The sequence below is a fragment of the Maniola hyperantus genome, chromosome 21 (assembly GCF_902806685.2).
Source record: "Maniola hyperantus chromosome 21, iAphHyp1.2, whole genome shotgun sequence".
Lineage (NCBI taxonomy): Eukaryota > Metazoa > Arthropoda > Insecta > Lepidoptera > Nymphalidae > Maniola > Maniola hyperantus.
The window spans coordinates 723,247-748,221 of NC_048556.1; the positions used below are offsets into that span (position 1 = coordinate 723,247).

Below are 24,975 nucleotides of genomic sequence, written 5' to 3' on the forward strand. Positions count from 1 at the left end.
CGCTTATCGGATACAGTACCACTACAGCAGCGGCACTCTGTGCACACTGGCTGGTGCCCTGGTCCGTGCTGTGCTGCAGTCGGTTGAGGCGCAGCATCATCAATGCAAGCGCATCCCACCGGTGCTGCTGTTGCCGCAGCAGCAGCCGCGCCCGCATTGCTCGCAGCAGCAGCACCACCCTAGAGGTATGATGAGTAGTCCAGCCGAAATGGTTATGATTAATAAGCGATGTAGCGTTCCGGTACGATGCCGTGTAGAAACCAAAGGGGTATGGGCTTAATAAAAACTGCCATGCCCCTTCCAGGTTAGCCCGCTATCATCCTAGACTGCATCATCACTTACCATCAGGTGAGATTGCAGTCAATGGCTAACTTGTATCTGAAAAAAAAAACCTACATATTACAGTACGCGGCCGAAATTAATGTATATAGGTCCGGTATCCACCTAACCGAAGCGGAGACGCGTTCTGTCGACCAGTCAAATTTTTGATGACGTGATAATTTTTGCACATCATCTGTTAAGAATCTGATTGGTCTGCTACACGGCATCTCCGCCTATCTACTTTTTGGTGGATACTGGTCCTAAACTGGTTTAAGTATATTTTTCATAGTTAATTTTCTTGTATTTCTTTTTTCTGTGTTTTTATAAATTGTATCCTATCAGTTAGTTAGTGCATATATTTATTTAAGAATTGTTGTGTACACATATTAAGGGTTACCGCTTAGATCTTAATCTATTGTTTTTTTATTTTTATTTGGACCATTTATAGCTGAAACCTGTTTTGTGTGCCTTTATAATAAAATAAAATAAAATAAATAAAATAAACCTCTCAATAAAGCAAAAGCTCAAAAAAGGACTGAATTTAGAAACTTATGGCGTTGTCTCTGTGGCATATTTTTCGAATGGCATGAAAAATATTTCAGAAAGTCGCGAAGTGCCTTTGAAAGTAGAGGAGCCAAGTACTACACACAAGTCTCCGGCGCACTGGCCCGAACCACCCGAGCCTGCCAAGTGAGTAGCCATACCTTCAGATTTTGGGTCCCCTGCCTCGCTGGAGTGGAATTTCTAAAAATCCTGTCTAGTGTAGGACGTCGTTTAGTCATAATATTTAAAAAAATACTAGCTTATTTCCGCGACTTCGTCCACGTGGACTACACAAATTTTAGACCTATTTTACCCCTTTGGGAGTTGAATTTTGAAAAATCCTTTGCGGCAAATTCTTAGCGGATGCCTACGTCATAATAGCTATCTGCATGCCAAATTTCAGCCCGATCCGTTCAGTAGTTTGAGCTGTGCGTTGATATATCAGGCAGTCAGTGTCAGTCATATTTTCCTTTTTTATATATAGATTCTTCTATGAGGATAATATAATTAATATTTACTACAGGTTATATTTTGACCAAAAAATACTATAAAATCCTGCAAGTTTGACCACCTAGTTGAATGACCGCATGTACCAGCTGATTCAAGCTGCGCGAGCGGGAGCGCGCACGATCGACGCCAGCCGTCCCGCTCGCTCACAGCCGCTCGCTTGGGGTGACCATGTTTTTCGAGGGTGGTCCTCGAAACTCAACACAAAAATCTTATAACTTCGTAAATTTTCATTAAATATTTTTGAAATTTTGTATATATATTCTTTACTAGCGACCCGCCCCGGCTTCGCGTGGGTGCAATGTAGATACTAATGTGATTGATTCTTCCGACTTTTTGTTCAAATATCGTCATATTTCAACAAATTAACACAAACTAATATTAAACTATACCTATAAACCTTCCTCTTGAATCACTCTATCCATTGGTAAAAACCGCATTAAAATCCGTTGCGTAGTTTAAAAGATCTACGCGTTCATACATTGAGACAGCGGGAAGAGACTTTATTTTATACTATGTAGAGATGTAAAAGTATTCGACAGGTGTTTCGGATTTTGCGTTAACTAATACTAACGTTGTAGATACCAACAGTGGAGCCTGGAGCAGGAGTCATCGGAGAGCGAGCTCATAGCCATCCCGGAGACCAGCGACAAGTCCGACACTACTGTGCACGGCAGCACAGCACCTGTGAGATTTTATTATAATATTATTTATTTATTTTATTTATTTTTATTTGACTAACCAACAACATTTACACATACACAAGTATTTACATACAAAAGGATTTATAACTAAAGGACACATAGCATAAACGTTAACAACTGGCTAGTACAAAAGATTTAGGTACAATGATGTTATGACTTTAAAAGGCAGTAAAGTAAAGCAAAATGTAATAAGGAATTAGCACGTTAAATCGGTTAAGTCTCATTACAAACTGATTAATTAGCTCCCTTTCGTATGGAGATAATGACGTTACGACGAAAGCAGGTTGTCGTAGAATTAAAAATATTTAGCTGTCGATCTTTCTGATGAAGCGTATTAAATTGATGACAGATGCGATTGAGGAAAGAGTGCGTCGCAAAAACAGTGCGGCAGGGCTTAGTTGGAAATACGTTGTAAGTGCGAGTTGCGAGTTTTGGGATTTTACAATTTAGACCTATTTTTGACAAAAGTGTGGTATCCGTTTGATTGTTGATGATTTTATGCAGTAGGATGAATTATGAATTATGAATGGTTCATAGCCTATTCCTTAATAATATTTTGCTTCAATGTATCCGCAGGGATCATTCGACGAGCCATCCCACTACGACGAGGCGCCGCCCGCCGCGCCGTCGCACGGCGTCTTCTATCCGGGACTTGGAAAAGTTGTGAGTCCATATACTTCTCTTATTTACGGCTGCGACTAACTTTTGCCTTCAGTTTCGCCCGCAACACGGTATGGAATTTAAATATTTTTTCGGAGTACGTGCTTTTAACTTCAAAAATGTTAAGTGTTTATGATGAATAGAATACCCGTGTTACAAAAATGTACTTATGTTTTCCGAGAAATTCATTTTTAAAATACTGTTTTTTTAATGACAGACAATTGTATACAAACCAAAATATTGTTTTAGCCAGCAGCGGTGGGATCTCGTTCGGCGAATCAGTTGTCTACAAGTTCATCCGTGTCAATCGGCAGCGATTCCTCCAACTTGTAAGTCCTCACTTTTTTTTTTTTTAAATTCAGATACAAGTTAGCCCTTGACTGCAATCTCACCTGATGGTAAGTGACGATCCAGTCTAAGGTGGGCGCGGGCTAACCTGGAAAGAGTATGGCAGTTTTTATTAAACCCATACACCTTTGGTTTCTACACGGCATCGTACCGGAACGCTAAATCGCTTTGCCGGTAGGGTGGTAACTAGCCACGGCCGAGGCCTCCCACCAGACCAGACCAGAAATTTAGAAATTATAAAATTCCAAATCCCTGCCAGGAATCGAACCCGGGACCTCCCACTAATAAGACCACAGCGCTTACCACTGCGCCATGGAGGTCGTCAATCACTTCAGAAATACAAAATCAGGCCAAGTGCGAGTCGGGTACGCTCATTTAGGGTTCCGTACATAAGTAAAATTTTAAATCAAAAGCCTAAAAACCAATTTTTATGGATGTAACTTGAAAAATTATGGATTTTCATACAAACTTCCACTATTTATCCTAGCGGCTTAGGCTGTGCATTGTCATAACAGTCAGCCAGTCAGCTTTTATAAGTATCGAAGATTTACTTTTATGCTTATTTATTAAAAAAAATCGTAATTCTAGAATAGAATAGAATAGAATAGAAGTTTATTAGTTGATCCGACACATGATAAACACAAACACAAATATTTACAAAAAAAACATTCCTTAAAATCTAATAGGTACCTATTATCTAAAATGTGTCGTGCCAACGAAAAGGCCCGAACTCAGCTGAATGTTGTGGTTACACGATGTAACCACAACGCTGGTTTTCTGTTCGAGCCCAAACGAGGGAAGTCCTGGTTAGTAGCATCATTATTTATTTGTACTTAAAATAAAATAAAATAATAAAAATAGGTCAAAATTGTGTTCTTTATTTTTATGTTACTGCTATTATAGATTAATCTAGGGGTTAATTTAGGGGTGATGTTGTTGTTTGGACTGCCACAAACTAGCTTACCGACTTTTGAATTCTGTACAATTTGTAATATTTTTCGTGAAACTCATAGAAATGATTATATTTAGGAAGTCGACGCCAAATAGCGGTCAGTCGGTGGAGATATGGCCCGACCAGCTGCATCAGCAACATTCGCCCAGGACTAAGATACTCGGCAAACAGAAGCGGATTGTCGGTACATGTTGCTAAATTGTACATTTCTATCGATTTTATCCAGATCATTCTTAATTAATCGTCGATCGATTAAGATGTAGATATACAGGACGCTAGCGAAAACAAAGAGAGATGATGGTACTGATGATTACTGATATATTGCAATTTGCAAATAAAACATCTGACCGACGTTACGGAAATAGGCCACTCGGAGTCAATGCCGCATCGTAGGTGGGGTATTGACCCGAGTTTTTCCCGCTTTACATTGCGGGTTTGAAAAATACTAAATCACTAAAACTACAAAATGAGAAAAATGGTTATTGGTATTGGATTGTGTTTAATGTAACAATAACGCTACGTATACAACAATAAGTTTATGCTAGCGTTCTGGTTACACCCTGTATATAGGATATTCTCTTTATGGCATTCTAAATTGGGAAAATTATATAAAGATGACTTTGAAAAAAATTAAGAAAATTACATTTTATTCAATGCCATAGAAAAATATGCATATAAAAGAAATGATAAGAATTTTTTTGAACATTTCATTGTGATTGTTGAAGTTCAGTATCTGACCAAAAAAGTAGAGAAGCTGGCTAACAAAACAGTGTTACTACACTTCTGATCAATAAACTTTACCTTTAATCCGGACGCTTTTAGCGCACTAATTAATCTAAACTCATTTCCAAGCAAAATTGCTTAAAATTATACTGAAATTGAGTTCAAAGTCATTATTTCGATCACTAAATACAAACTTGGACTCATTTTTAAGCGAAACGGCCTGAAGCTGATTGAGTTTGATCAAAACAATATTTTTTTTGCTTTTCCTGTAAAACTTTATTTGGTGCAATTCCACCGTTCTGTTTGCCTGCTCCTTAATCGATCTTGACTAGGATGATCTCGAATTGAGGTTGGGCAAAGGTAATTAATTGACAAAGGCGCAAATATGAAAACCTCGATGGGAGCTTCGTATTCGTGCCTTTTGGTGTGGAGACCTTGGGGCCGTGGGGCCCGGGGGCTCGAGCTCTTTTTGAAGAAATTGCGAAAAGAGTTATCGAGTCAACCGGGGACCCGAGAGCTGGCAGCTACCTTGGTCAAAGAATTAGTTTGGCCATCCAAAGGGGTAATGCTGCCAGCATCTTGGGTATAATGCCTCGCTGCGGTGGTCTCGACGAGGTTTTAGATTTAATTTAATTTATTTTAGTTTTATTTAATGTTGTTTATTTTTTAGATTTAAGTTTATTAATAGTTTATTTGTTAACCATTGATGATAAAATTTTACGTAAATAAAAAGTATTGACAAAGGGTTGGAGCTATTTTGCTAATAACATTAGTACGTTGTGATCGATTCAGTGGGCAGCAGCACGTCCCCGGACACGGCCGCGTCGTCCAACGGCGACACGCTCGCGCAGCCGCAGCAGCACGCGCTTCTGCGCAGCCCCGGTAAATTCTGTACAATTCTGTCTTTTCGGTCGTCCCTCTATTCCTGGAGATCAAGAGCCAGGACCACGAATGGTTCAACCCAGCCTAAAATGCATCAACTGTTTCCATTTCCTTCTCTCAGTGGCCATTTTAACTATGCTGTAGAACTAGCACGAATTAGACTCCTTCCTTCAGTTGGTCAGACCATCCAGTAATTGTACATTATCCATACTAATATAAGTATACAAATGCGGAGTCATTATCTCTTTACCGCTCTTGAAATTTACAGCTGGCAATATGGAGCCACTCTTACGACTTTGTCCGTTGGTTCCTGGGTTCGATTCCCGGGTCGACCCAAAAATATTTAGATACCTACCTACTGGATTTTTCTGTCAAGAAATTCTCAGTACTACCCCGGAGATAGGATCCGGCTCGAAGGACCAAAAAAATGGGGGGGCATAATGATTGATAGAATTGATAAAAATTGATATTAGTTTTATTGTCCTTCGATAGCTGATTGATATTGATAATTGATATGATATTGATATGATAATGAGTGCTTCGCGTCGCGACTCGTGGTGCACTGCTGTGATTAACTGCTAGCACGAGGCTTGTGCTTTAAGCAAACTGCTGACACAGTCGAGTTGTCATTGTTCGGTGCAGTGTCCCGAACAGTTGGCGGCGTTTCAGTTCCGTGCCTCGGATATAGAGGTCGGGAAGACGTTAATGCTTAAAATAAATTTCTATTGATTTATCATTTTTCAAATGAAAAGGTGTGGCGTACGCGTCACCGGAGTCCCCACTGTCAAAGATGGAGGTAGCGTGGAGCGGGCCCTCCCCGCACCCTCCGCACCCACAACCGCCCGCGCACACCTTCCACATACCGCCGCCTGTGCCCGAGAGGTACTCATTTTGAGATACTTTAAAAAAAATATGAGCAAACTAGCAAACGGGCCACTTGATGTTAAGTGATTAAGATTTACAGCACCCGAGAAACCGCCAATGCGTTGCCGGATTTTTAGAAATTTGTTGAAATCTAATGGGAACACCGCTGAAGGAAGTTGGTTCCACAATTTGCATGTGCTTAAAAAAATAAGATCTGGCACAACGGGTGGTCGAAGCGCACCAGACACCCAGGTGGTGAGGGTGAAATTGCTTAAGGGCTTATCTTAATTTAGCTTAGCCTAACTTATTTTCAAACACCTTGCCTTCCGATTTTTTAATTTTAAGTGGTAAATGATTTAAGATGACTGAATATGGAATTTATTGTTTGACGCCAGGTTGTTGCCGATCGGCCCCAAGCCCAACAAGGAGCAGTATCCAGTATTCAACGCGCTCGTTGATCGGGTTCGGGAGGCTCTCAATATTCCTGGTAAATATGGGGTATATTCCATAGTACCACTTCCATAGTAACCCATAAACAGGCACCGTGTCTGTTGCACTCTATGAACATAAGATAATGGGGTCTTGAACAAAATGTATGAGCAGGAAAACCTTCCGGCTTGTGTCAGAATTTTTCTGAAAGGCAATTTCTGACAATAATATGTGTCCGGCCCGTTCAACCAAAAAGCCTTGGAAAAATTCATTTAGGGAATCAAATCAAATTGCGTTTGGAAAAACTCATTCAGGGAATCAAATCAAATCAAATTTCTTTATTGGTACGTTGTGTAAACATACTGTGAACATCTGCTAAGAAATGTTTTCAGACGACTCTATGGAGCGCACCGACTCGAGCGAGGCGGAACCAGCACCGACGCGCCCGCATCGACTCGCTGACCGACCCTCGTCCGAAAGTGCAAGGTACATCATCATCAGCCTGTGGGCGTCCACTGTTGGACATAGGCCTTCCCTAAAGAGCGCTACCACACCCGGTCCTCAGCCTTCCTCATCCAGCCATTTCTGCCACTCTCTTTATATCGTCGGTCCATCGTGCTGGAGGGCACCCACTTGCCTAAACGCGGTCTCCACTCTAGGACTTTCCGTGTAGTGCAAGGTACGCCTGCAATTATTCATTCATATCCATAACTAGCTTATGCTCGCGACTTCGTCCGCGTGGACTAGACAAATTTCAAACCGCTATTTCCCCCCTTAGGGGTTGAATTTTCAAAAATCCTTTCTTAGCGGATGCCTACGTCATAATAGATAGCTATTTGCCAAATTTCAGCCCAATCCGTCCAGTACTTTGAGCTGTGCGTTGGTAGATCAGTCAGTCAGTCAGTCAGTCAGTCACCTTTTCCTTTTATATATTTAGACCAGCTTATGCTCGCGACTTCGTGCGCGTGGACTACATAAACTTCACCCACTATTTTACTCCCTTAGGGGTTGAATTTTCAAAAATCCCTTCTTAGCGTATGCCTACGTCGTAATAGCTATCTGCATGCCAAATTTCAGCCCGATCTGTCTAGTAGTTTGAGCTGTGCGTTGATAGATCAGTCAGTCAGTCAGTCCTTTTATATATTTAGATATAATTTGTAACGTCCAGGTCTCCCCGTCGCCTGGCGCGCCAAGTGGCGCAGCTGGGCTCGCCGCCGCCCCCCGTGCCGCAGCCGCCGCAGCCCCCGCAGCCGCCGCAGCCCCCGCAGCCCCCTCCAGCACAAACCAACACACAAACGCCGAGACCCGCTAGACCACTCTCTACTGGTGATTTTCTTACACATTCTAATGAATAACTAGAGTTATAGAATCAAAACTACCCGCTGAAATTTTAATGGTTGTTTTCCCGAAGCGAAATAATTTTGTCATGGTGGTCATGGTATTCTAATCAATTTATAAATATATAAAAATAAAAACTAGCTGACCCGCCCCGGCGTCGTTCGGGTAGAATTTAGAAAATCGAGGTGGAGGTTGAATTGGCAAAAATTCTGGAACACGTATTTCTTCATTTGTGACCGAAAACCCAAATACCAATTTTCATGCAAATAACTTGAAAAATGACGGACTTTCATACGAACTTCCCTTAGTGGATACCTACTCTTTACAAAGAACACACCTTCATAATTTCATGTCTCTAGGACTTGGGGGTTAGGCTGTGTGTTGATAAATACTCAGTCAGTCAGTTAGTCAGGACTTTGAGTTTTATATATAAAGACTAGCTTATGCTCGCGACTTCGTTCGCGTGGACTACACAAATTTCAAACCCCTATTTCACCCCCTTAGGGGTTGAATTTTCAAAAATCCTTTCTTAGCGGATGCCTACGTCATAATAGCTATCTGCATGCCAAATTTCAGCCTGATCCGTCCAGTAGTTTAAGCTGTGCGTTGGTAGATCAGTCAGTCAGTCAGTCATTCAGTCAGTCAGTCAGTCAGTCAGTCAGTCACCTTTTCCTTTTATATATTTAGATGAATGTTTTTAGAGAGCGGTCAGGCTTGGTGGGGAGGGACGAGACGCGCGGCGCGACGCGCGGCGCACGCGCAGCCCGTGCCGCTCCGGCCTGACGCCACGCTGCGGTACCGATGTACGTATGCCTTATACAGCGTGTAACCAGCACGCTAGCAAAAACTTTGCGTTATTGTTATACTACCTAAACACAATCCAGTCCAATCAGATCCAATCAGTCAGATGTTTTATTTACAATATATCGTAAACTTTTACTAAATTATCATCATGATCAACCCATCACCGGCTCACTACAGAGCACAGGTCTCCTCTCAGAGTGAGAAGGGTTTTGGCCATAGTCTACCACGCTGGCCAAGTGCGGATTGGCAGACTTCACACACCTTTGAGAACATTATGGAGAACTCTCAGGCATGCAGGTTTCCTCACGATGTTTTCCTTCACCGTTAAAGCAAATGATATTTTAATTACTTTAATTACTTAAAAACGCATATAACTCCGAAAAGTTAGAGGTACGTGCCCGGGATCGAACCCCCGACCTCCGATTGGAAGGCGGACGTCCTAACCACTAGACTATCACAGCTTATCGTATTTACTAAATTATAGGATTTTTAATAATTTTTTCGCGTTTTTTTTGTGGTATTATATCAGTAATCATCAGCACTATCACCTGTGTTCGTTTTGCCAGCGTTCTGGTTACACCCTGTATGTCACTAGACGAGGCAGTTGGTCTCTTTCTCATACCTATGCCTTAACTATTTATTCAAAATGTTTAAGTCCAACAACTGACAATTGAAAAGAGTAATTTATTACATTATTACATTATTTTTTGCACAGCGGATCAGCCTGGCTGTCCAGCGCGGAAATGCAGCCAGTATTCTTGGCACCATTCCACGCGGTCATGATTTATATAGTAATTAGATAAGGCTAGCTTTAAGTTTTATTGTATTAAAAAAAAAAAAAAAAAAAAAAAAAAAAATATTATTACCTATTTTGAATAAATCGTTTGACTTTGACTTTGACTTAAGGTGGTGAGTGCGGCGGTGCAGTGGAGCAGTACAGCGACGAGGAGTTGGGCCTGTGCGTGATCGTGCTGGCCACGTTTGTGCGCCGCGAGCCGGCCGCCGCCGCTGCGTTGCTGCCCGCCTTGCTGCACAGTGTTACACGGTAATATAGTCCTTAAAAGCTCAAACATAAGGTCCTCTTCCTTCTGAAGGATTGACATTATTGCTACCGTTGTATTTAATGTTACTATCTTTAAACTGAGTTAGAGGAGAAAGGGAAATATAAAATTAATTCGGTTTGAGCTACTCGTATGGATGTAACCTAGATATTATAATAATATGTAATAGAAAGTAATTAAACGAAATATAATTTATTTATTTATTTATTATTTATTATTATACCATAATGTGCACTGTCCTTACAGGGTAGTCCTAATGCGACAGTGCACTCTAATCTATCTTATACCTATTAACAATTATACTTAAAATTAAAAAATAAATTATTTACAACGATAATAATGCAATATCAAAAATTGGCTATCCCAGATTTTGTCTGTAAAGCGTGCGTGAGTGCGTGTACCTATGTGTACGTGCAAGTGAATATGTGTACGTACGTGCATGCATATGTGTGCGTGCATGCTTATTTCGGTGCGTGCGATGTGTGATTTATCTTATTTCAACAATCTTTTTGAAATCACAGGTTTTAAACGAAAAGACAAACGCTAAGCTGATTACTCTAAATATATAAAAGGAAAAGGTGACTGACTGACTGATCTATCAACGCACAGCTCAAACTACTGGACGGATCGGACTGAAATTTTGCATGCAGATAGCTATTATGACGTAGGCATCCGCTAAGAAAGGATTTTTTAAAACTCAACCCCTAAGGGGGTGAAATAGGGGTTTGGAATTTGAGTAGTCCACGCTGACGAAGTCGCCAGCATAAGGTAGTGTATTATAAAGATGACAACTGCCCACAGGGTGGTGCAGCTGGGCAGCTACTCGTGGCAGGCAGAGAGCAGCACCCGCCTGCCGGGCAGCGCAGTGTTCGTGGCGCACCAGTTCCTGCGCTGCGTGCTGCATCAGCTGGCGCCGCATAACGTGTTCCTGCAGCTCTTCTTGCAACGGACTCCGGGTACGTACAGTTAACTGCCCACAGGGTGGTGCAGCTGGGCAGCTACTCGTGGCAGGCAGAGAGCAGCACCCGCCTGCCGGGCAGCGCAGTGTTCGTGGCGCACCAGTTCCTGCGCTGCGTGCTGCATCAGCTGGCGCCGCATAACGTGTTCCTGCAGCTCTTCTTGCAACGGACTCCGGGTACGTACAGTTAACTGCCCACAGGGTGGTGCAGCTGGGCAGCTACTCGTGGCAGGCAGAGAGCAGCACCCGCCTGCCGGGCAGCGCAGTGTTCGTGGCGCACCAGTTCCTGCGCTGCGTGCTGCATCAGCTGGCGCCGCATAACGTGTTCCTGCAGCTCTTCTTGCAACGGACTCCGGGTAAACAATATCCTAATCCTTACAAATAATACAATTCACAGCGCTAGGCAGTTTACTAAAAAGTATATTTTCAAAAAATATTATTATAAGAAATTAAGTAAGGGTTTTGTTGATACCTTGCGGCTTGAGTTTTCTTCTCTTTCAAGTCAAGAGTAAATAGTCATCTTCTAGGCAAGCGCGCTCCATCTTAGCCTGCATCATCACTTGCCACCGTCTGATTGCACCCAAGCGCTAGTCTATAAATTTTAAAAAAAGACTCAAAAATTAGATGCTCAAGAAAGGCTTAAAAGTGTTCGGCAAAATGCAGGTAAGTGGGACAACATAGAATCGATGAAGATGTTTAGTATGAGATTTTACATCACTCCTACGAGTACGAATAACAGTATCATCACACCGACATTGATAGAATTAAAGCGTCGAAATACTTCAGCATTAAAGTAAAATGGCCCTTAACTGCCTTATTTTAAAGCTCAAGAAATGTTTATTTTCAGAAAAGCAGCGTCAGATGTTTTTCAAGAGCGTGGCGCAGGCGTTTGTTGACTTCAACGAGTTGTATCCGTGCGGGCCGCTGCAGCTGCTCATAGAGCATCTCAACTCCAAGAAGACGCTGCCCATTGACGTAACATTTTAAACTTTAGGATAAAAATGCCACTATTATTTACTATCAAATTTTACTGACTACTATCTTTGTTCTTTAAGTCTAGAATATGTGCAGATTTTGCGAAAGAGTTTAGTCAGCTCGAGAAAATTAACTTACTACATTGCTTGCAGCTGCTTCTGCTTGCAGAAACACAAGGAACAGCAAGTTTGATTCGCTTTAATCTAATGCACATTTGCAAAGGTTCTTTACAATAATATGCAAACTTGTTAAGCTACTATCGAGAGGTCCCAACTCCCAAGTCGGGCCAAATAGTTATTGGGTGTAGTTAGTTAAATAATCTCCATTGAGATTGGCTGCCGTGATTGAAATCGGTTTATTTTCGTGAGGTTCTCGTGTGTCTCTAAATGTGTACATTAAATTTTTATCGAGCCTTCAAGGGGGAATGCGTAATATTAGTTAAAAGCTACTATCCTCAAGAGCAAAAGGGGAATATTAGTGAAAAGCAACTGTCGTCAACAGCAAATGGGCGTGATAGCGGGCAACATGGCGATGTACCTGGAATGCCTCGCCCCTGAGGCGCTCGGGCCCGTCAGTGCGTGCAGCGCTTTACTCGCTGCTCTCGACACATTGCTGCGCGCCGTGGCTTTGCAGTTGCCGCAATTAGATGATGCGTTGCCGCTGCTGAGGGTGTGTGCTGCTGCATTGCGAGTTCCTGCTGCTACTCACCACAAGGTACTTTAAATATTATCTATTGTCGGGATTAATCAGATCACAACCAAAAACTTTGGTCCTTTGGTCTCAAAATTGGTCTGACGTAAATACACGTTAAAACCTGAAAGTACTTCAGTGTCACAAAGCCTTCACTACGCTCTAGCTAGAGGGTGGAACATAAAATTTTATTGATTCATTGGTACCGATTCTGAACACAACTAAATTTTAGAGTATTCGCATCCTCTTCTTACTAATGTAATATGAAAAGGACAGACACAGTGTGACAGTTTTAAATTTAATTTAGAGCGGTCAAATCTCGTGACTTTAGCCGTCAGTCGCGAGCCGTGTAGCAATTTGTAGCGTGCACTAAAATATAGTCTTTAAATGTAAAATTCATGCTCCATCCTTTTTTAGCAATATCGAAAAGAAAAGGATGCAGATACTCTAAATTTAGTTTAGAGAAAGACATCAGAATCGGCGCCTTGACTCCTCAATTCGTTTATCCGCAGAGCTTATTGGAGCCGATGTCCAAGATCGTGAGCTACACAGTACAGAACTGCGCCGTGCGCCTGGTCGCGCTGAGCGAGGTGGGCGCGGGCTGCGTGCGCGCCTTCGCGCGCGACCGCGACAAGCTGCTGATCTGCCGCGTGCTGGTGTACGAGCTGCTGCACGCGCTGAGGACCAAGACCACGGTGCCGGACGACAACCTGTTTGTGCTGCTGCAGTTTGTACTGCAGGGTGAGTTACCTGTATACGTTTTGTGCTCCCTTATTTTGTCATAAATTTTTCGACTCCCTCGTGAGAAAAGCAGCATCAGTCTTCTAGAGAATTAATGGTAAGCGATAAGATACGCATTTGTGCTGGATTGCACAATTTCATTTTCATGTGTTATTAACCGACTTCATATTTTGAGCATTGTTTGCTGAGAAGATTTATCGGTTCTGCAAATGCAGACTATAATTTTGACATCCAACCAATACAATAATAGCTACAGTATGCGGCCGAAAGTGATGAACATCGGCCTTTAGAATGTCATTTTATCTTTGTAGAGCGTTGTCTCTGTCACTTATACCCATTCAGTCAGCTTTGTCAGTCTCAACGACCGAGACAGTGCTTCAGACGCAAATCGAAGACGAAATTCACGCGCATTCACGAAGTCGCGGGCATAAGCTAGTGGAAATATAAAACTAGTAACTACAAGGGCTTATGTTTGCCTTATCCTAGGTTACGGTTGCACATTGCTGCTGCCCCCTCAACTCAACACTGGGGAGCTACTCTCAGGTTGCGGAGGTCCCGAAGCGCGCGACTTGGGCAGCGGGCCCGTGGACTGCATGAGGCCACATCTGGCGGATATGATCGATCTGCTGCACGATCCCAATCTACTGAATAAAATCAAGGTAAGGAAACTGTGCCACTTTCTTTATTCAATTTTTAAATATTCAGAAAGACTTAAACGCTATATGGATGAAATGATAAGAACTGGTGATAATTTTAATGTTGGATCTCTTTTTTTTTTAATTTATACTTAGTCCCTTTGGCCACAATCAGACCTGGTGGCAAGTGACGATGCAGCCTAAGATGGAGCGCGCTTGCCTAAAAGATGTCTATTCACTCTTGACTTGAAGGCGCCTATATTAAATTTGGAGGGGAAAACTGATGGTGGAAGGAAGGACGAGGAGGCAAATTGCTTCGTATGTATCCGTAGAATTTCGACTACGCTGTCAATTACGACGGTACAATAGTAGAAAGGTGAAGGATTAACCAAGTCAAAAAGTTCTTGGGAACACTCCGAAGTATATCCTGTAGAATACCGATAGACAGGCAACTTTGCGCCGATGTTCTAAACTTTGAAGTTTAGAATTGACCAGTTCTTCGTCACCAATGAGTCTTCGAGCGCATCGGTTCACCGAATCCAATGCATCAAACTAGTGTATGGATGAAACCATAAGAACTGATGATAATTTTAATGTTGGATATTAACTCGTTTTTCATAAGTATTTCTGTTTTGACCGGCCTTACAGTTTTGTACGACCTAACACAGGGTTCAAAATGTATAAACCTCATAACATTTTACTAGGGTTCAGTATCCAAATCCATTGTAAACCGGAACCTGATTTGCCTCAACGAAGACACTCTAGGAGCAATAGTAAAGGGAGGCATAGCACAATACGTGGCGATGGAGCTAGCACTGGAGCAGAGTCGGGGCAAGCAGGATAGAGGACCCACACGGCATATGATGCCCTGGCTTACTACTACCTTACCCGGGTAAGTAAGAAAGGCAGATCATTTAATTTATTGGATTGTAAGAAATTCATGGTGTTCTATACTTTTCATAAATTTTTTACACCCTTAAGTCTCCAGTATTAAAAAACAAAGAGACGGCCTATTTTTATTTTCCTGGACTGTTGTAGTGTGTAACGTGTTAGCCTAATATAAGGAATGTTCAACTGTATTTACGATTACTATTATACGTAACGTTTATACGTAGCCCTACAACGCACATCTCACTGTAAACAAAACATAAAAAAGAGATTGCCCATTTTCTTAGGAGCTTTGGGCCCCCCCTAATATAATTGTTATGTTATCATGGTTTTAATTTTATTTTGTAGACAAATAATTAACTCTTTATATTCTGCAAACGATTTCTATTTATTCACCCTGGTTATAAAGAAATCTTATTTTTTATATTGCTGATATTGAGGTTATATTTAATTAATACTTCTTCAAAATAAATGCATGTTTACGATTCTAACTGTAATTGTGGATATTTTCAATAATAGAGTGAAAAAAAGTCGTTATAAAACGTAATCGTAAAAAAATAACACATTTAAAAAAAAATTAATTTAAGTTTTGACACGACGCCACAAAAGAGGGCCCGTTCACGGGCGATCTCCTTTCATACTTTTGAACCAATTCTCATACCCTCAACTTCTTAAAGCTTGGAAAAAGTTGCTATATCGCATTTTGTGTGAAGGCATGAAAGATAGTATGTGAATATAGGCACAGGACATAATTATTTTGTATTGGCATACCTAAGTCAGGATATTTTTTAATAAATAAACTGTAAGCAAGCTTACGTATGGGTCAGTTGTTATTAAGTGCCGGTAATTTGTTTAAAAACTACTTTTACTCCCGGATTTTTAAGAAATCTAAATCCACGCGGTTGAAGTCTTTAAAAAAAATAGCGAGCAAACGAGCAAGCGGGTCTCCTGATTTTATCGCCGCCCATGAACGTTTGCAGAACCAAATGAATCGCCAATGCGTTGCCGGCCTTGCAGGAATTTTTATCCGCCGCTTGAATAACCCCATGCTGTAATCTAGTTTGAAAGTCGGCGAAGTCTTTATCCTATTGTTGTTCCCAGGTCTCGAGACGTGAGCGAGTGCGTGGGTCGAGTGAGGTTGGTCTCGTGGGTAGTGTTGGGCGCCCTCAGCAACGCTCGCACGCACCCTCTACAGCTCCCAGTTCCTTTGGACGCTACTTGCCACCTCACTGATCACATTCAGGTACACAAAATTCCTCTTAATGTCTCTGACATGTTCAATCTAATACTAATAATGCGAATGTGCGTACTAGCTTTTTACGGTATCTCTGTTTAACCGATTTTGACGAAATTTAGGCAAAGATAGCTTGCGTCCCGGGGAAAGATATATGCTACTTTTTGTCCCGAAAAATCAAAGTGTTCCCACGGAATTATAAAAAAACTTAAATCCACCTGGACGAAGGCACGGGCTTCGTCTATTTGGTATAGAGATAGCTGGCGTCCTGGTCACGTATATAGGATAGTTTTTAATCTCGAAAAAACAGAGTCGCAGTGGATTATGAAAAAATCCTAAATCTACGTAGATGAAAGCGTGGGCATCAGTTAGTATTTCTATATGTCCTAAACTCACGTTTTACTTATCCAGTTAACCGTCTCCTAAACATTTGTCTCATGACGTCACAAAAACAGCCATGGTCTGTTCCAGACAATAATGGCGTCATACGTGGAGCAAGCCCAAGACACACAGAGTAAATCCGCAAATGCAAGCGGCGGGCAACGCATGAGTGCGTTGTGCGGTGCGTTCCTTCTTTGCCAACTGTGGACGTTGTACGTATGGCGCTGCGGTGCGTGCGCGGCGCCCGCCTCCGAGCCGCAGCACGCCGCGCATGCGCTGCTGCTGCACTTCTGGTGCAAGCTCGTGCCCACTCTGACGCAGCTGACACATGCCAACAAGCTGGTTAGTATCGACTTGTGGTCCATGCCTTATAGACGTCACGATTTGTTGGTCAACAGACGTCGCCGACTAATTGGAGAAGTCACGTGATGTGCTCGGCCGTTTTCTGTGATTTATCCAAGGCTTTCGACTGTGTTGAACATGAAACGTTAGTTAGGAAATTACAGCATTACGGAATTGGGGGTTGTAGTATTGGAGTTGATGAAGTCTTACTTAAAAAATAGAATACAAAAGGAAATGGAATGGAAAGTGGTCTCCCGGATCAGTTGTAAAAAAGGGGTCCCACAAGGTTCCAATTTAGGACCTTTTCTGTTCCTCATTTATATTAACGATCTTCCTTACCTCGCTAAGGATAATTTTGACATGACAACTACACACAGAGCAAATATGGCGCTCGCATGCATTATACAAAGCTTTACTTTGAAAGCAGCCAACCTTGTAAACAAGTAGCGACATAAAAACACATTTTGAATACATTAATTTATTTCCAGTTGGCTGAAACAGTAAACTTACATTTCCTGAGTCTACTGGAGTCGCTGTTGGAGTGCAACTCGACTGTCCTCAACAAACTGTTGCCTCTCTGGACTCCTATCCTGCACTCGCCACTCTTCAACGTAAGTTCATACACTTTTATTTAGGACCGAAAATAACAGACTCAAATATTATACAAAATACAAAATCTCTTTAGAAGTTTATATAATATACCTCGGGCCATTTTCGGCTGCCGCACCAACCCGTACTTTCGTGATTCCTTTCGTCAAAGGTTGCCTGGAAGAGATCGCTTTAGCGATAAGGCCGCCTTTGCATGCCACCGCTATTAGATTAAGATCCTGTATTGTGTTTATTCAATGTTTACTTTGTGCTGTGTGCAATAAAGTGTAAAATAAATAAATAAATAAATAAGTTCCCGAAAGACTTGTATAACCAGATTTAATGAATAGATTGATTGTCTCTTTACAAGTAAAAGACTGTCACGCGACCTAACAAAAACTGTAAAGTTCTCAATTTTTAGTGTTTCTGCATTGTTGGTTTTTCATTTCTAGATGCCACACCACGTAGCCCAGCGTCTGGAGGCTTGTCGCGAAATGAAGCCGGAAGTGGTGACCACAGCCACGTCGACCACTACAGTGCCTGGTGGTGTGGCCACCACTCTCGCGGCGGCCAGGGAGCATCGCAGGCTGTACCGACTGCTCACTAAAATGGCTCAGCTGGAGCTGCAACCACACTCATTCTACTTTATATAGACCAATCCAAAGGAATGATCCTGAAACTGACAGTTGAATTACGTTGAACATAGATGTCGCTGTACTGTACTGTGTCGCGCTATCATGCTCTATTCTTAAAATTTCAGTACTTAAACAGTGAGAAGGGAAAGAAACACTTTCGCATTTATAATATTGAATTTAGTATAGAAATACAATTTTTGGACAACCTTAGTTGACCAGACTGTACTAGATCTGAGATTCGATTCCTGGTTTTGGGTTATTGGATTTATCTAGAATTTAAGCCTTAAATGGATGAAGAATAGAATACCTATTTGTGCCAAAAACTAAGTACATTTAATAAGATTTTAATGTTTATTGAGTAAGTATATTTATTGATGTTAAGTTAAATGTTAGTTTTATTTATTTATAAATGTTTTATGGATGTTAAACAATATAAATAAAGAATGTATGAAGTAAATCATTGTTTTATTACCTCCATTTGCCCTAAACCTCAATATGGAAATATATATGTGCGTTGATAAATCGGTCAGTCAGTCAGTCAGCTTTTCCTTTTATATATTACATATATAGATTCCGAAAGACGAATTTCTAAATGACAAGGTTGCATGGAAACGGTTGGCTTTGCATCCTGTAGCCCATAAGGTACCTAGTGTAATAGTTACATGGCTTTTGTATTGCATATTTGATTACATATGTAATTTTGGTTTAAAAAACCGGCCAAGTGCGAGTCGCGCACCGAGGGTTCCGTACTACAGTCGTATTTTTTGACGTTTTGCTCGATAGATCAAAAAATCAGTTTTAGACTGTAGGTACAGCTAAAGCTCTTATCATATCCCACTTGGTACACTAATCTTACTTTGAAAGTTGAAAATACTAATTATTTGTTCATGAACACATTTTTCGGATTTCGGACATTCACGGTTTTCGGATTTTGCCCCTTATGTGTGCTATAAGACCAACCTACCTGCCAAATTTCATGATTCTAGATCTACAGGAAGTACCCTCTAAGTTTCTTGACAGACAACGAAGTGACCCTATAAGGGTTCCGTTTTACCTTTTGAGGTACGGAACCCTAAAAAAGAGCAACTACTGAGTATCTTGCCGGCTCTTCTCCGATTAGCGTTCCAAACCGTCGCGTCGCGTCGGTAGAGTCTTGACTTAAATCATAAGTGACACCATGACGTCCTATATGAAATAAATTAATTTCATTCTCATTTAACATTGATTCAAAATTGCCCATATTGTATCAGACAATTAAGCCGATATTGTTCTCGATTACAATAAAACAAAATCATCATCAAGTATAGGTAATGTTCCAAGTCACGACTACGATTGTCATGTCGAGCTGTACAGACAGACGGACATACGTGAGTTAATCGTGCGTGTACATTATAATTACTGTATTATAATTGTAATTACACATTATTACGACTTTCGTTGAGTAATAACACAACGTAATCTTGCCTTAATAGGTTTTGCACGGGGTCGAAGCGGCACGCGACTCGAAACATCAGATTGGTTCAAATTGTAACGCACTAAGAAAACGCCGTCGCTTACCAATTCCGTGTGACGTCATAGCAGCTCAAGAACCTAAAAAGATGGCGGGTAGCGTTTTCGTGGTGAAATTTGACATGCGAAATTTAAATGCATTTTTATTGCATTTATTGATCGAAAAAATTTTTGAAAATTTATTGGTAGTTTATCATCACTTCAGGATCAAATTAAGACACTTTTCAAAGAAGGGTAAAATGCCTTATTGCGTAAAACGTACATGTCCTCGAAAAGTTAAAGGTGCGTGTCTGGGCTCGAACCCCCGACCTCCCGAACCACTAGGCTATCACCGCTTCAGTACATAGATTACCGTAATTATTTCACTCTTCCCTAATTTTGTTAACAACGAATTAAATAATTACTTCACCCAGTGACCCACATGGTGTAATTGGGCGTGCCTCGCTGCCTCACAATGGCCACAATGCCGCCAACAATTCGCGCGCAATCGCGTCAAACGCGTTCATTAGCCGCCTTTGTGTGCGCACTGCGCGTGCGCAATCCCAGATTATTTTTCACACTGCAAAAGATTTTTAAGGTGCGTTTTCGTTAACGATGGGACAAAAATGGGAGTTTTTTAATTCGTAAAAAAATTAAGCATGTACCTATGTAACTATTTGTTCAAAATATTTCTAAATGGCGTAACGTAGGTACCTATACCTACTTACGTTAGTTTTCCTTGGTTGACTTAAATGGTAAAAAAGTATATGCGGCCCATACGACCTTCTTCTTTTCTTGTCTATGGCTCTATGTACTGCGGTTTTGTGGTCCACAATAACCCATACGACCTGCTGCTCGATTACGGTAGAATGACAGCTGCAATGTCACGATCGTAATCACCTCTGATTGGTTGAAGCTCGCTCACTATTGGCTACAATGCATTATTTTTTGGAACAAGAACCGCACAAAGTCAGCCAATCACAACCATTGAGATTGTAAAAATGATTGATGCAGGTTTTACCAAACTGACAATCAAATCGTGATACGAGTGAAAAACTTAGGCAAAACGAATCACCTAGTGTTTCTTCGAGAAGGTTTCTGCGATTTGTTTATCTTTTAAGCAAACTAAGGAAAAACGAACTGTGTTATTCGGTAGTACACAGTATCCTAAAATAATACCTAAGTACCTACTTTGAGTACGAAAGTGATATTTATTGAAGTTTGAGTTTCTGGAGCATTAATGGATTCATTTTATAGAAATGAAAAATTGTATGTAAAAATTTATAAAGCATACCTACTTAGTCACATCTCAGAAACAAAAATGATAACAGGTTTATTTTGTAAAATAACTTGCACGTACCTACTGAAAGTTAATTTGAGTTCTAAGAAATGAGTAGGTACATAGACATAAAATTAGAAAACTGTTGCAGAGACGCCTAAAGAAACGGGTCTCTACAGTCTATTATACAAAAATATCTAATAACCTATAACCTAATAACATTTCAATTTTCCAAATACTCCATGTCTTAAGATTTTTTTGTCGTCCGTTTTCAACCAATTACATCCACTGTGCTCATTAAACGCTCCCTAAAATCTAAAAGCCCTATGATTATTTTTAATAGCATAAAGTTGTTAATTTTGATGGTAGTAGCTATTTAGTAAATTGGTAGGTAAAGATTTTAAATTGTGTGAGTGGCCAAATTGTGTGAGTGGCCAAATTGTGTGAGTGGCCAAATTGTGTGAGTGGCCAAATTGTGTGAGTGGCCAAATCGGTCCCTTGTAAGCTACTGTTATTACTAACGTTTGATGTTTCTCTTGATTAAGTATGGATGCAATACTACTTTTTTAAAATACGACAGTATAGTTCATGACAGGTCGATATGGCAATCGGGGTATAAAGCGTAGGGACGCCCCGCACACCCGCACGTCTCCCGCACCGGGCTAGCGCCAGGGTTGTTCGGGTGTGTCAACCGTTTAACCGATTTTGATGATATTTGGTACAGAGTTAGCTTACATCCCGGGGACGGACAAAGGCTACTTTTTATCCCGAAAAATTCACACGGGATTAAAAAACCTAAATCCATGCAGATTAAATCCGTCCGTCCAGTAAAAAATAAAATAAAAATGTATTAGATCCATAATAATATTATGTTCTAATGACGACACGAGAAGGTATATACGTACGTACGAGTAATTAGGCCGATGTTAACTAAAACTTGATGTAGTAACAACGGTCAGAAAGGTCGGACGTCGTGAATCAGTGGCGAGTGCCTTTATTCCTCTTTTTGTTGCAATGACACATTATTAGATCGGCTTCAATGGCGAATAAAGCGCTATGAGTGAATGCGTCTCTCGATAGATCACTACATGTCGATATCAAAAGCTAATGACACACATTGTAAATGGCCTGTCGAACGTGTGTGTAACAGCTGGAACCATTTTTATTAGGGTTCCGCATCTCCAGAGGAAAAATGGAACTCTTATAGGATCACATTTCTTTTCACTAGTCTTTTTCTTTAAATCATCATCATCTAGTAACAGAATATTTGCCTACTCAGTGGTGAAGACCCGTTCTCAGTAGTGAACCGGCGACGGTTGGATCATGATGATGATGATGATGATGATAACTCTTAAAATTAACAGTTCTTTTTCAAATATTTTCTTCAATGTTAACTTAATTATTATCAGGTAGGTAGGTATAGTTACAGAACTCAACAACTCAGCAGAAAAACATGCGTCATTTGTCATCTTAACAAGTCAGAACTAATTAACTTTGATATGGGAAAATGAAGATACTGTATTATGCTATTGCATGCAACGCTGTTAAAGCGCTGACTTACCGTTTTAATACTAAGTAGAAATTTATTGTGACTACGTTGTCACCTCACGATGTTTTCCTTCACCGTTAAAGCAAGTGATATTTTAATTAATTAAAACGCACATAACTCCGAAAAGTTAGAGGTGCGTGCCCGCGATCGAACCACCGACCTCCGATTAGAAGACGGACGTCCTAACCACTAGGCTATGACGTCTGCTATACTCAGTCAAAATTATAAAATCATATTGGATAACACCAATCCATCCGTAATAAATAGGATAATTCCATTCCACGGACGTCCTGACCACTAGGCTATCACAGCTTACACAAATCGTGAGGAAACCTGCATGCCTGAGAGTTTTCCAATGTTCTCAAATGTGTTTCAAGTAGACCAATTGACACTGGACCAGCGTGAGCGGATTATGGCCTAAACCATGCCTAAACCATCTCATTCTGAGACCCGTTCTCCGTTGTTGGCTGGTGATCGGCTGCTCATAATGATGGGTGGACGGTGGTGGTTGGAACCCTCGTTGCTTTAGTTTTTAAGTTCGTGTAAAAATTGTCACTGCTATATCATCTTACAAATGTAACTACTGACTTTCAAAAAGTGTAATTTATTACCTACTAGCTGATGCCCGCGACTTCGTCTGCGTGGAATTAGGTTTTTCAAAAATCCCGTGGGAACTCTTTGATTTTCCGGGATAAAAAGTAGCCTATGTCACTCTCCAGGTCTTTATCTATACCCATGCAAAAAATCACGTCAATCCGTTGCACCGTTGCGACGTGATTGAAGGACATACCAATAAACCAAAAAACAAACACACTTTAGTATTTATAATAGGGTAGGTACTGATAATAAGGGTACTGATTTCAACACTAGCTGATGTCCGCGACTTTGTCCATGTGGATTTGGTTGCTGACGTACTCTAGTTCAAATGCCCACCTGAACTGATAAGTTGGTACACTATACTACCTAGGTAAACGCGTTGAAAGAAAGCCCTTCAATCGCTTGATTGTGCTCGTGTAATAGCTGTAATGTGGAGCGGCAGAGCCATTATGTGGGGATCAGCGTAAAGCATAATCCGATCATGTTATATAACAACTAGTTAACTCATTACCGTGCTTGGCACACTGTGGTTTACAATTATATGAAGTATGTATTGTTATTGGTAAGGCCTTTTCACACTACATCTTGTACGTGACGACGACCTCCCTGGCGCAGTGTTGATCGCTGTGGTCTTAATAGTGGGAGGTCCTGGGTTCGATTCCTGGCAGGGGTTTGGAATTTTATAATTTCTAAATTTCTGGTCTGGTCTGGTGGGAAGCTTCGGCCGTGGCTAGTTACCACCCTACCGGCAAAGCCGTGCCGCCAAGCGATTTAGCGTTCCGGTACGATGCCGTGTAGAAACCAAAGGGATATGGGTTTAATAAAAACTGCACTACCCCTTCCAGGTTAGCCCGCTATCATCTTAGACTGCATCATCACTTACCACCAGGTGAGATTGCAGTCAAGGGCTAACTTGTATCTGAATAAAAAAAAAAAAAAAAAAACCTGTTTTCCTAACCGCGGCGTGCGGTAGATTTAAAATGAACCCAAATAATGAGCAAAGCGACCCCTTTTTAATGGCGGGGATAAATGATTGCGGTGTTAGTAATTTTAGTATAAATAAAATATTTTTCAGATCAACAATTAAACAGGTAGCTGCAGTACGCGGCCGAAAGTAATGTACATCGGCCTTTAGATTGACACTAGCTTATGCTCGCGACTTCGTCCGCGTGGACTACACGAATTTCAAACCCCTATTTCACCCCCTTAGGGGTTGAATTTTCAAAAATCCTGTCTTAGCGGATGCTTACATCATAATAGCTATCTGTATGCCAAATTTCAGCCCGATCCATACAGTAGTTTGAGCTGTGCGTTGATAGATCAGTCAGTCAGTCAGTCAGTCACCTTTGCCTTTTATATATTTAGATTTCGGCTTTGTCTTTGTCACTCATAGGTACCTATGACGTTTTGTCGGTCTCAACGATAGTGCGCTACAAATTCGCTATCTCCTTTTAAATGTCGATGTACTACTTTTTTGAAAGGATTTCCCATTTTCATTGTGTTTTATTTAATTTAATTTAATCCTAAGTATAATGTTACAGGATTCAAAGCATTCCCACAATATTGAAGCATCAAACTAACACCTTTTTACGTTCAAACGAGTTCATTTTTTCAAGTGAAGTTATTATTTACGTTTAGTTATAAATGATCGCACATTTGTTCAAGTCGTACCACCCCACCGTACAAACCGCAATGCAACGAAATTTACTGAAAGCCTTTTTAAGAGCGCGCAAGTCGGTGCTTTATTATGCATACAAACGTAGAAAGGTGATTACTTCATTGTTTTGTCTTGTCATTAACTAGATTTATCCATAAAAAGACTTGTCTAGAATAAGGTTCCTATACATTCCAGGTTTCAA

The 24,975-nt window shown here is 41.0% G+C and overlaps 1 protein-coding gene across 1 annotated transcript in view; it reads left to right on the plus strand.

The window, feature by feature from the left end:
- unc79 (UNC-79 domain-containing protein) overlaps window positions 1-18,650 on the plus strand; it is a 56,633-nt gene extending 37,983 nt beyond the window's left edge. Inside the window, exons 35-57 of the mRNA XM_069505936.1 lie at window positions 17-185; window positions 924-1,011; window positions 1,953-2,058; window positions 2,652-2,738; window positions 2,985-3,064; window positions 4,113-4,219; window positions 5,551-5,640; window positions 6,393-6,522; window positions 6,900-6,991; window positions 7,326-7,419; window positions 8,102-8,259; window positions 8,973-9,074; window positions 9,982-10,120; window positions 10,938-11,092; window positions 11,942-12,069; window positions 12,571-12,783; window positions 13,272-13,500; window positions 13,987-14,159; window positions 14,840-15,027; window positions 16,125-16,266; window positions 16,729-16,980; window positions 17,469-17,591; window positions 18,021-18,650. Of these exons, the coding sequence (XP_069362037.1) occupies window positions 17-185; window positions 924-1,011; window positions 1,953-2,058; window positions 2,652-2,738; window positions 2,985-3,064; window positions 4,113-4,219; window positions 5,551-5,640; window positions 6,393-6,522; window positions 6,900-6,991; window positions 7,326-7,419; window positions 8,102-8,259; window positions 8,973-9,074; window positions 9,982-10,120; window positions 10,938-11,092; window positions 11,942-12,069; window positions 12,571-12,783; window positions 13,272-13,500; window positions 13,987-14,159; window positions 14,840-15,027; window positions 16,125-16,266; window positions 16,729-16,980; window positions 17,469-17,591; window positions 18,021-18,221 (3,246 nt within the window). The 3' untranslated portion in view covers window positions 18,222-18,650. The remainder of the gene's footprint in view (window positions 1-16; window positions 186-923; window positions 1,012-1,952; window positions 2,059-2,651; window positions 2,739-2,984; window positions 3,065-4,112; window positions 4,220-5,550; window positions 5,641-6,392; window positions 6,523-6,899; window positions 6,992-7,325; window positions 7,420-8,101; window positions 8,260-8,972; window positions 9,075-9,981; window positions 10,121-10,937; window positions 11,093-11,941; window positions 12,070-12,570; window positions 12,784-13,271; window positions 13,501-13,986; window positions 14,160-14,839; window positions 15,028-16,124; window positions 16,267-16,728; window positions 16,981-17,468; window positions 17,592-18,020) is intronic.
- The last annotated feature ends 6,325 nt before the right edge of the window (window positions 18,651-24,975 follow it).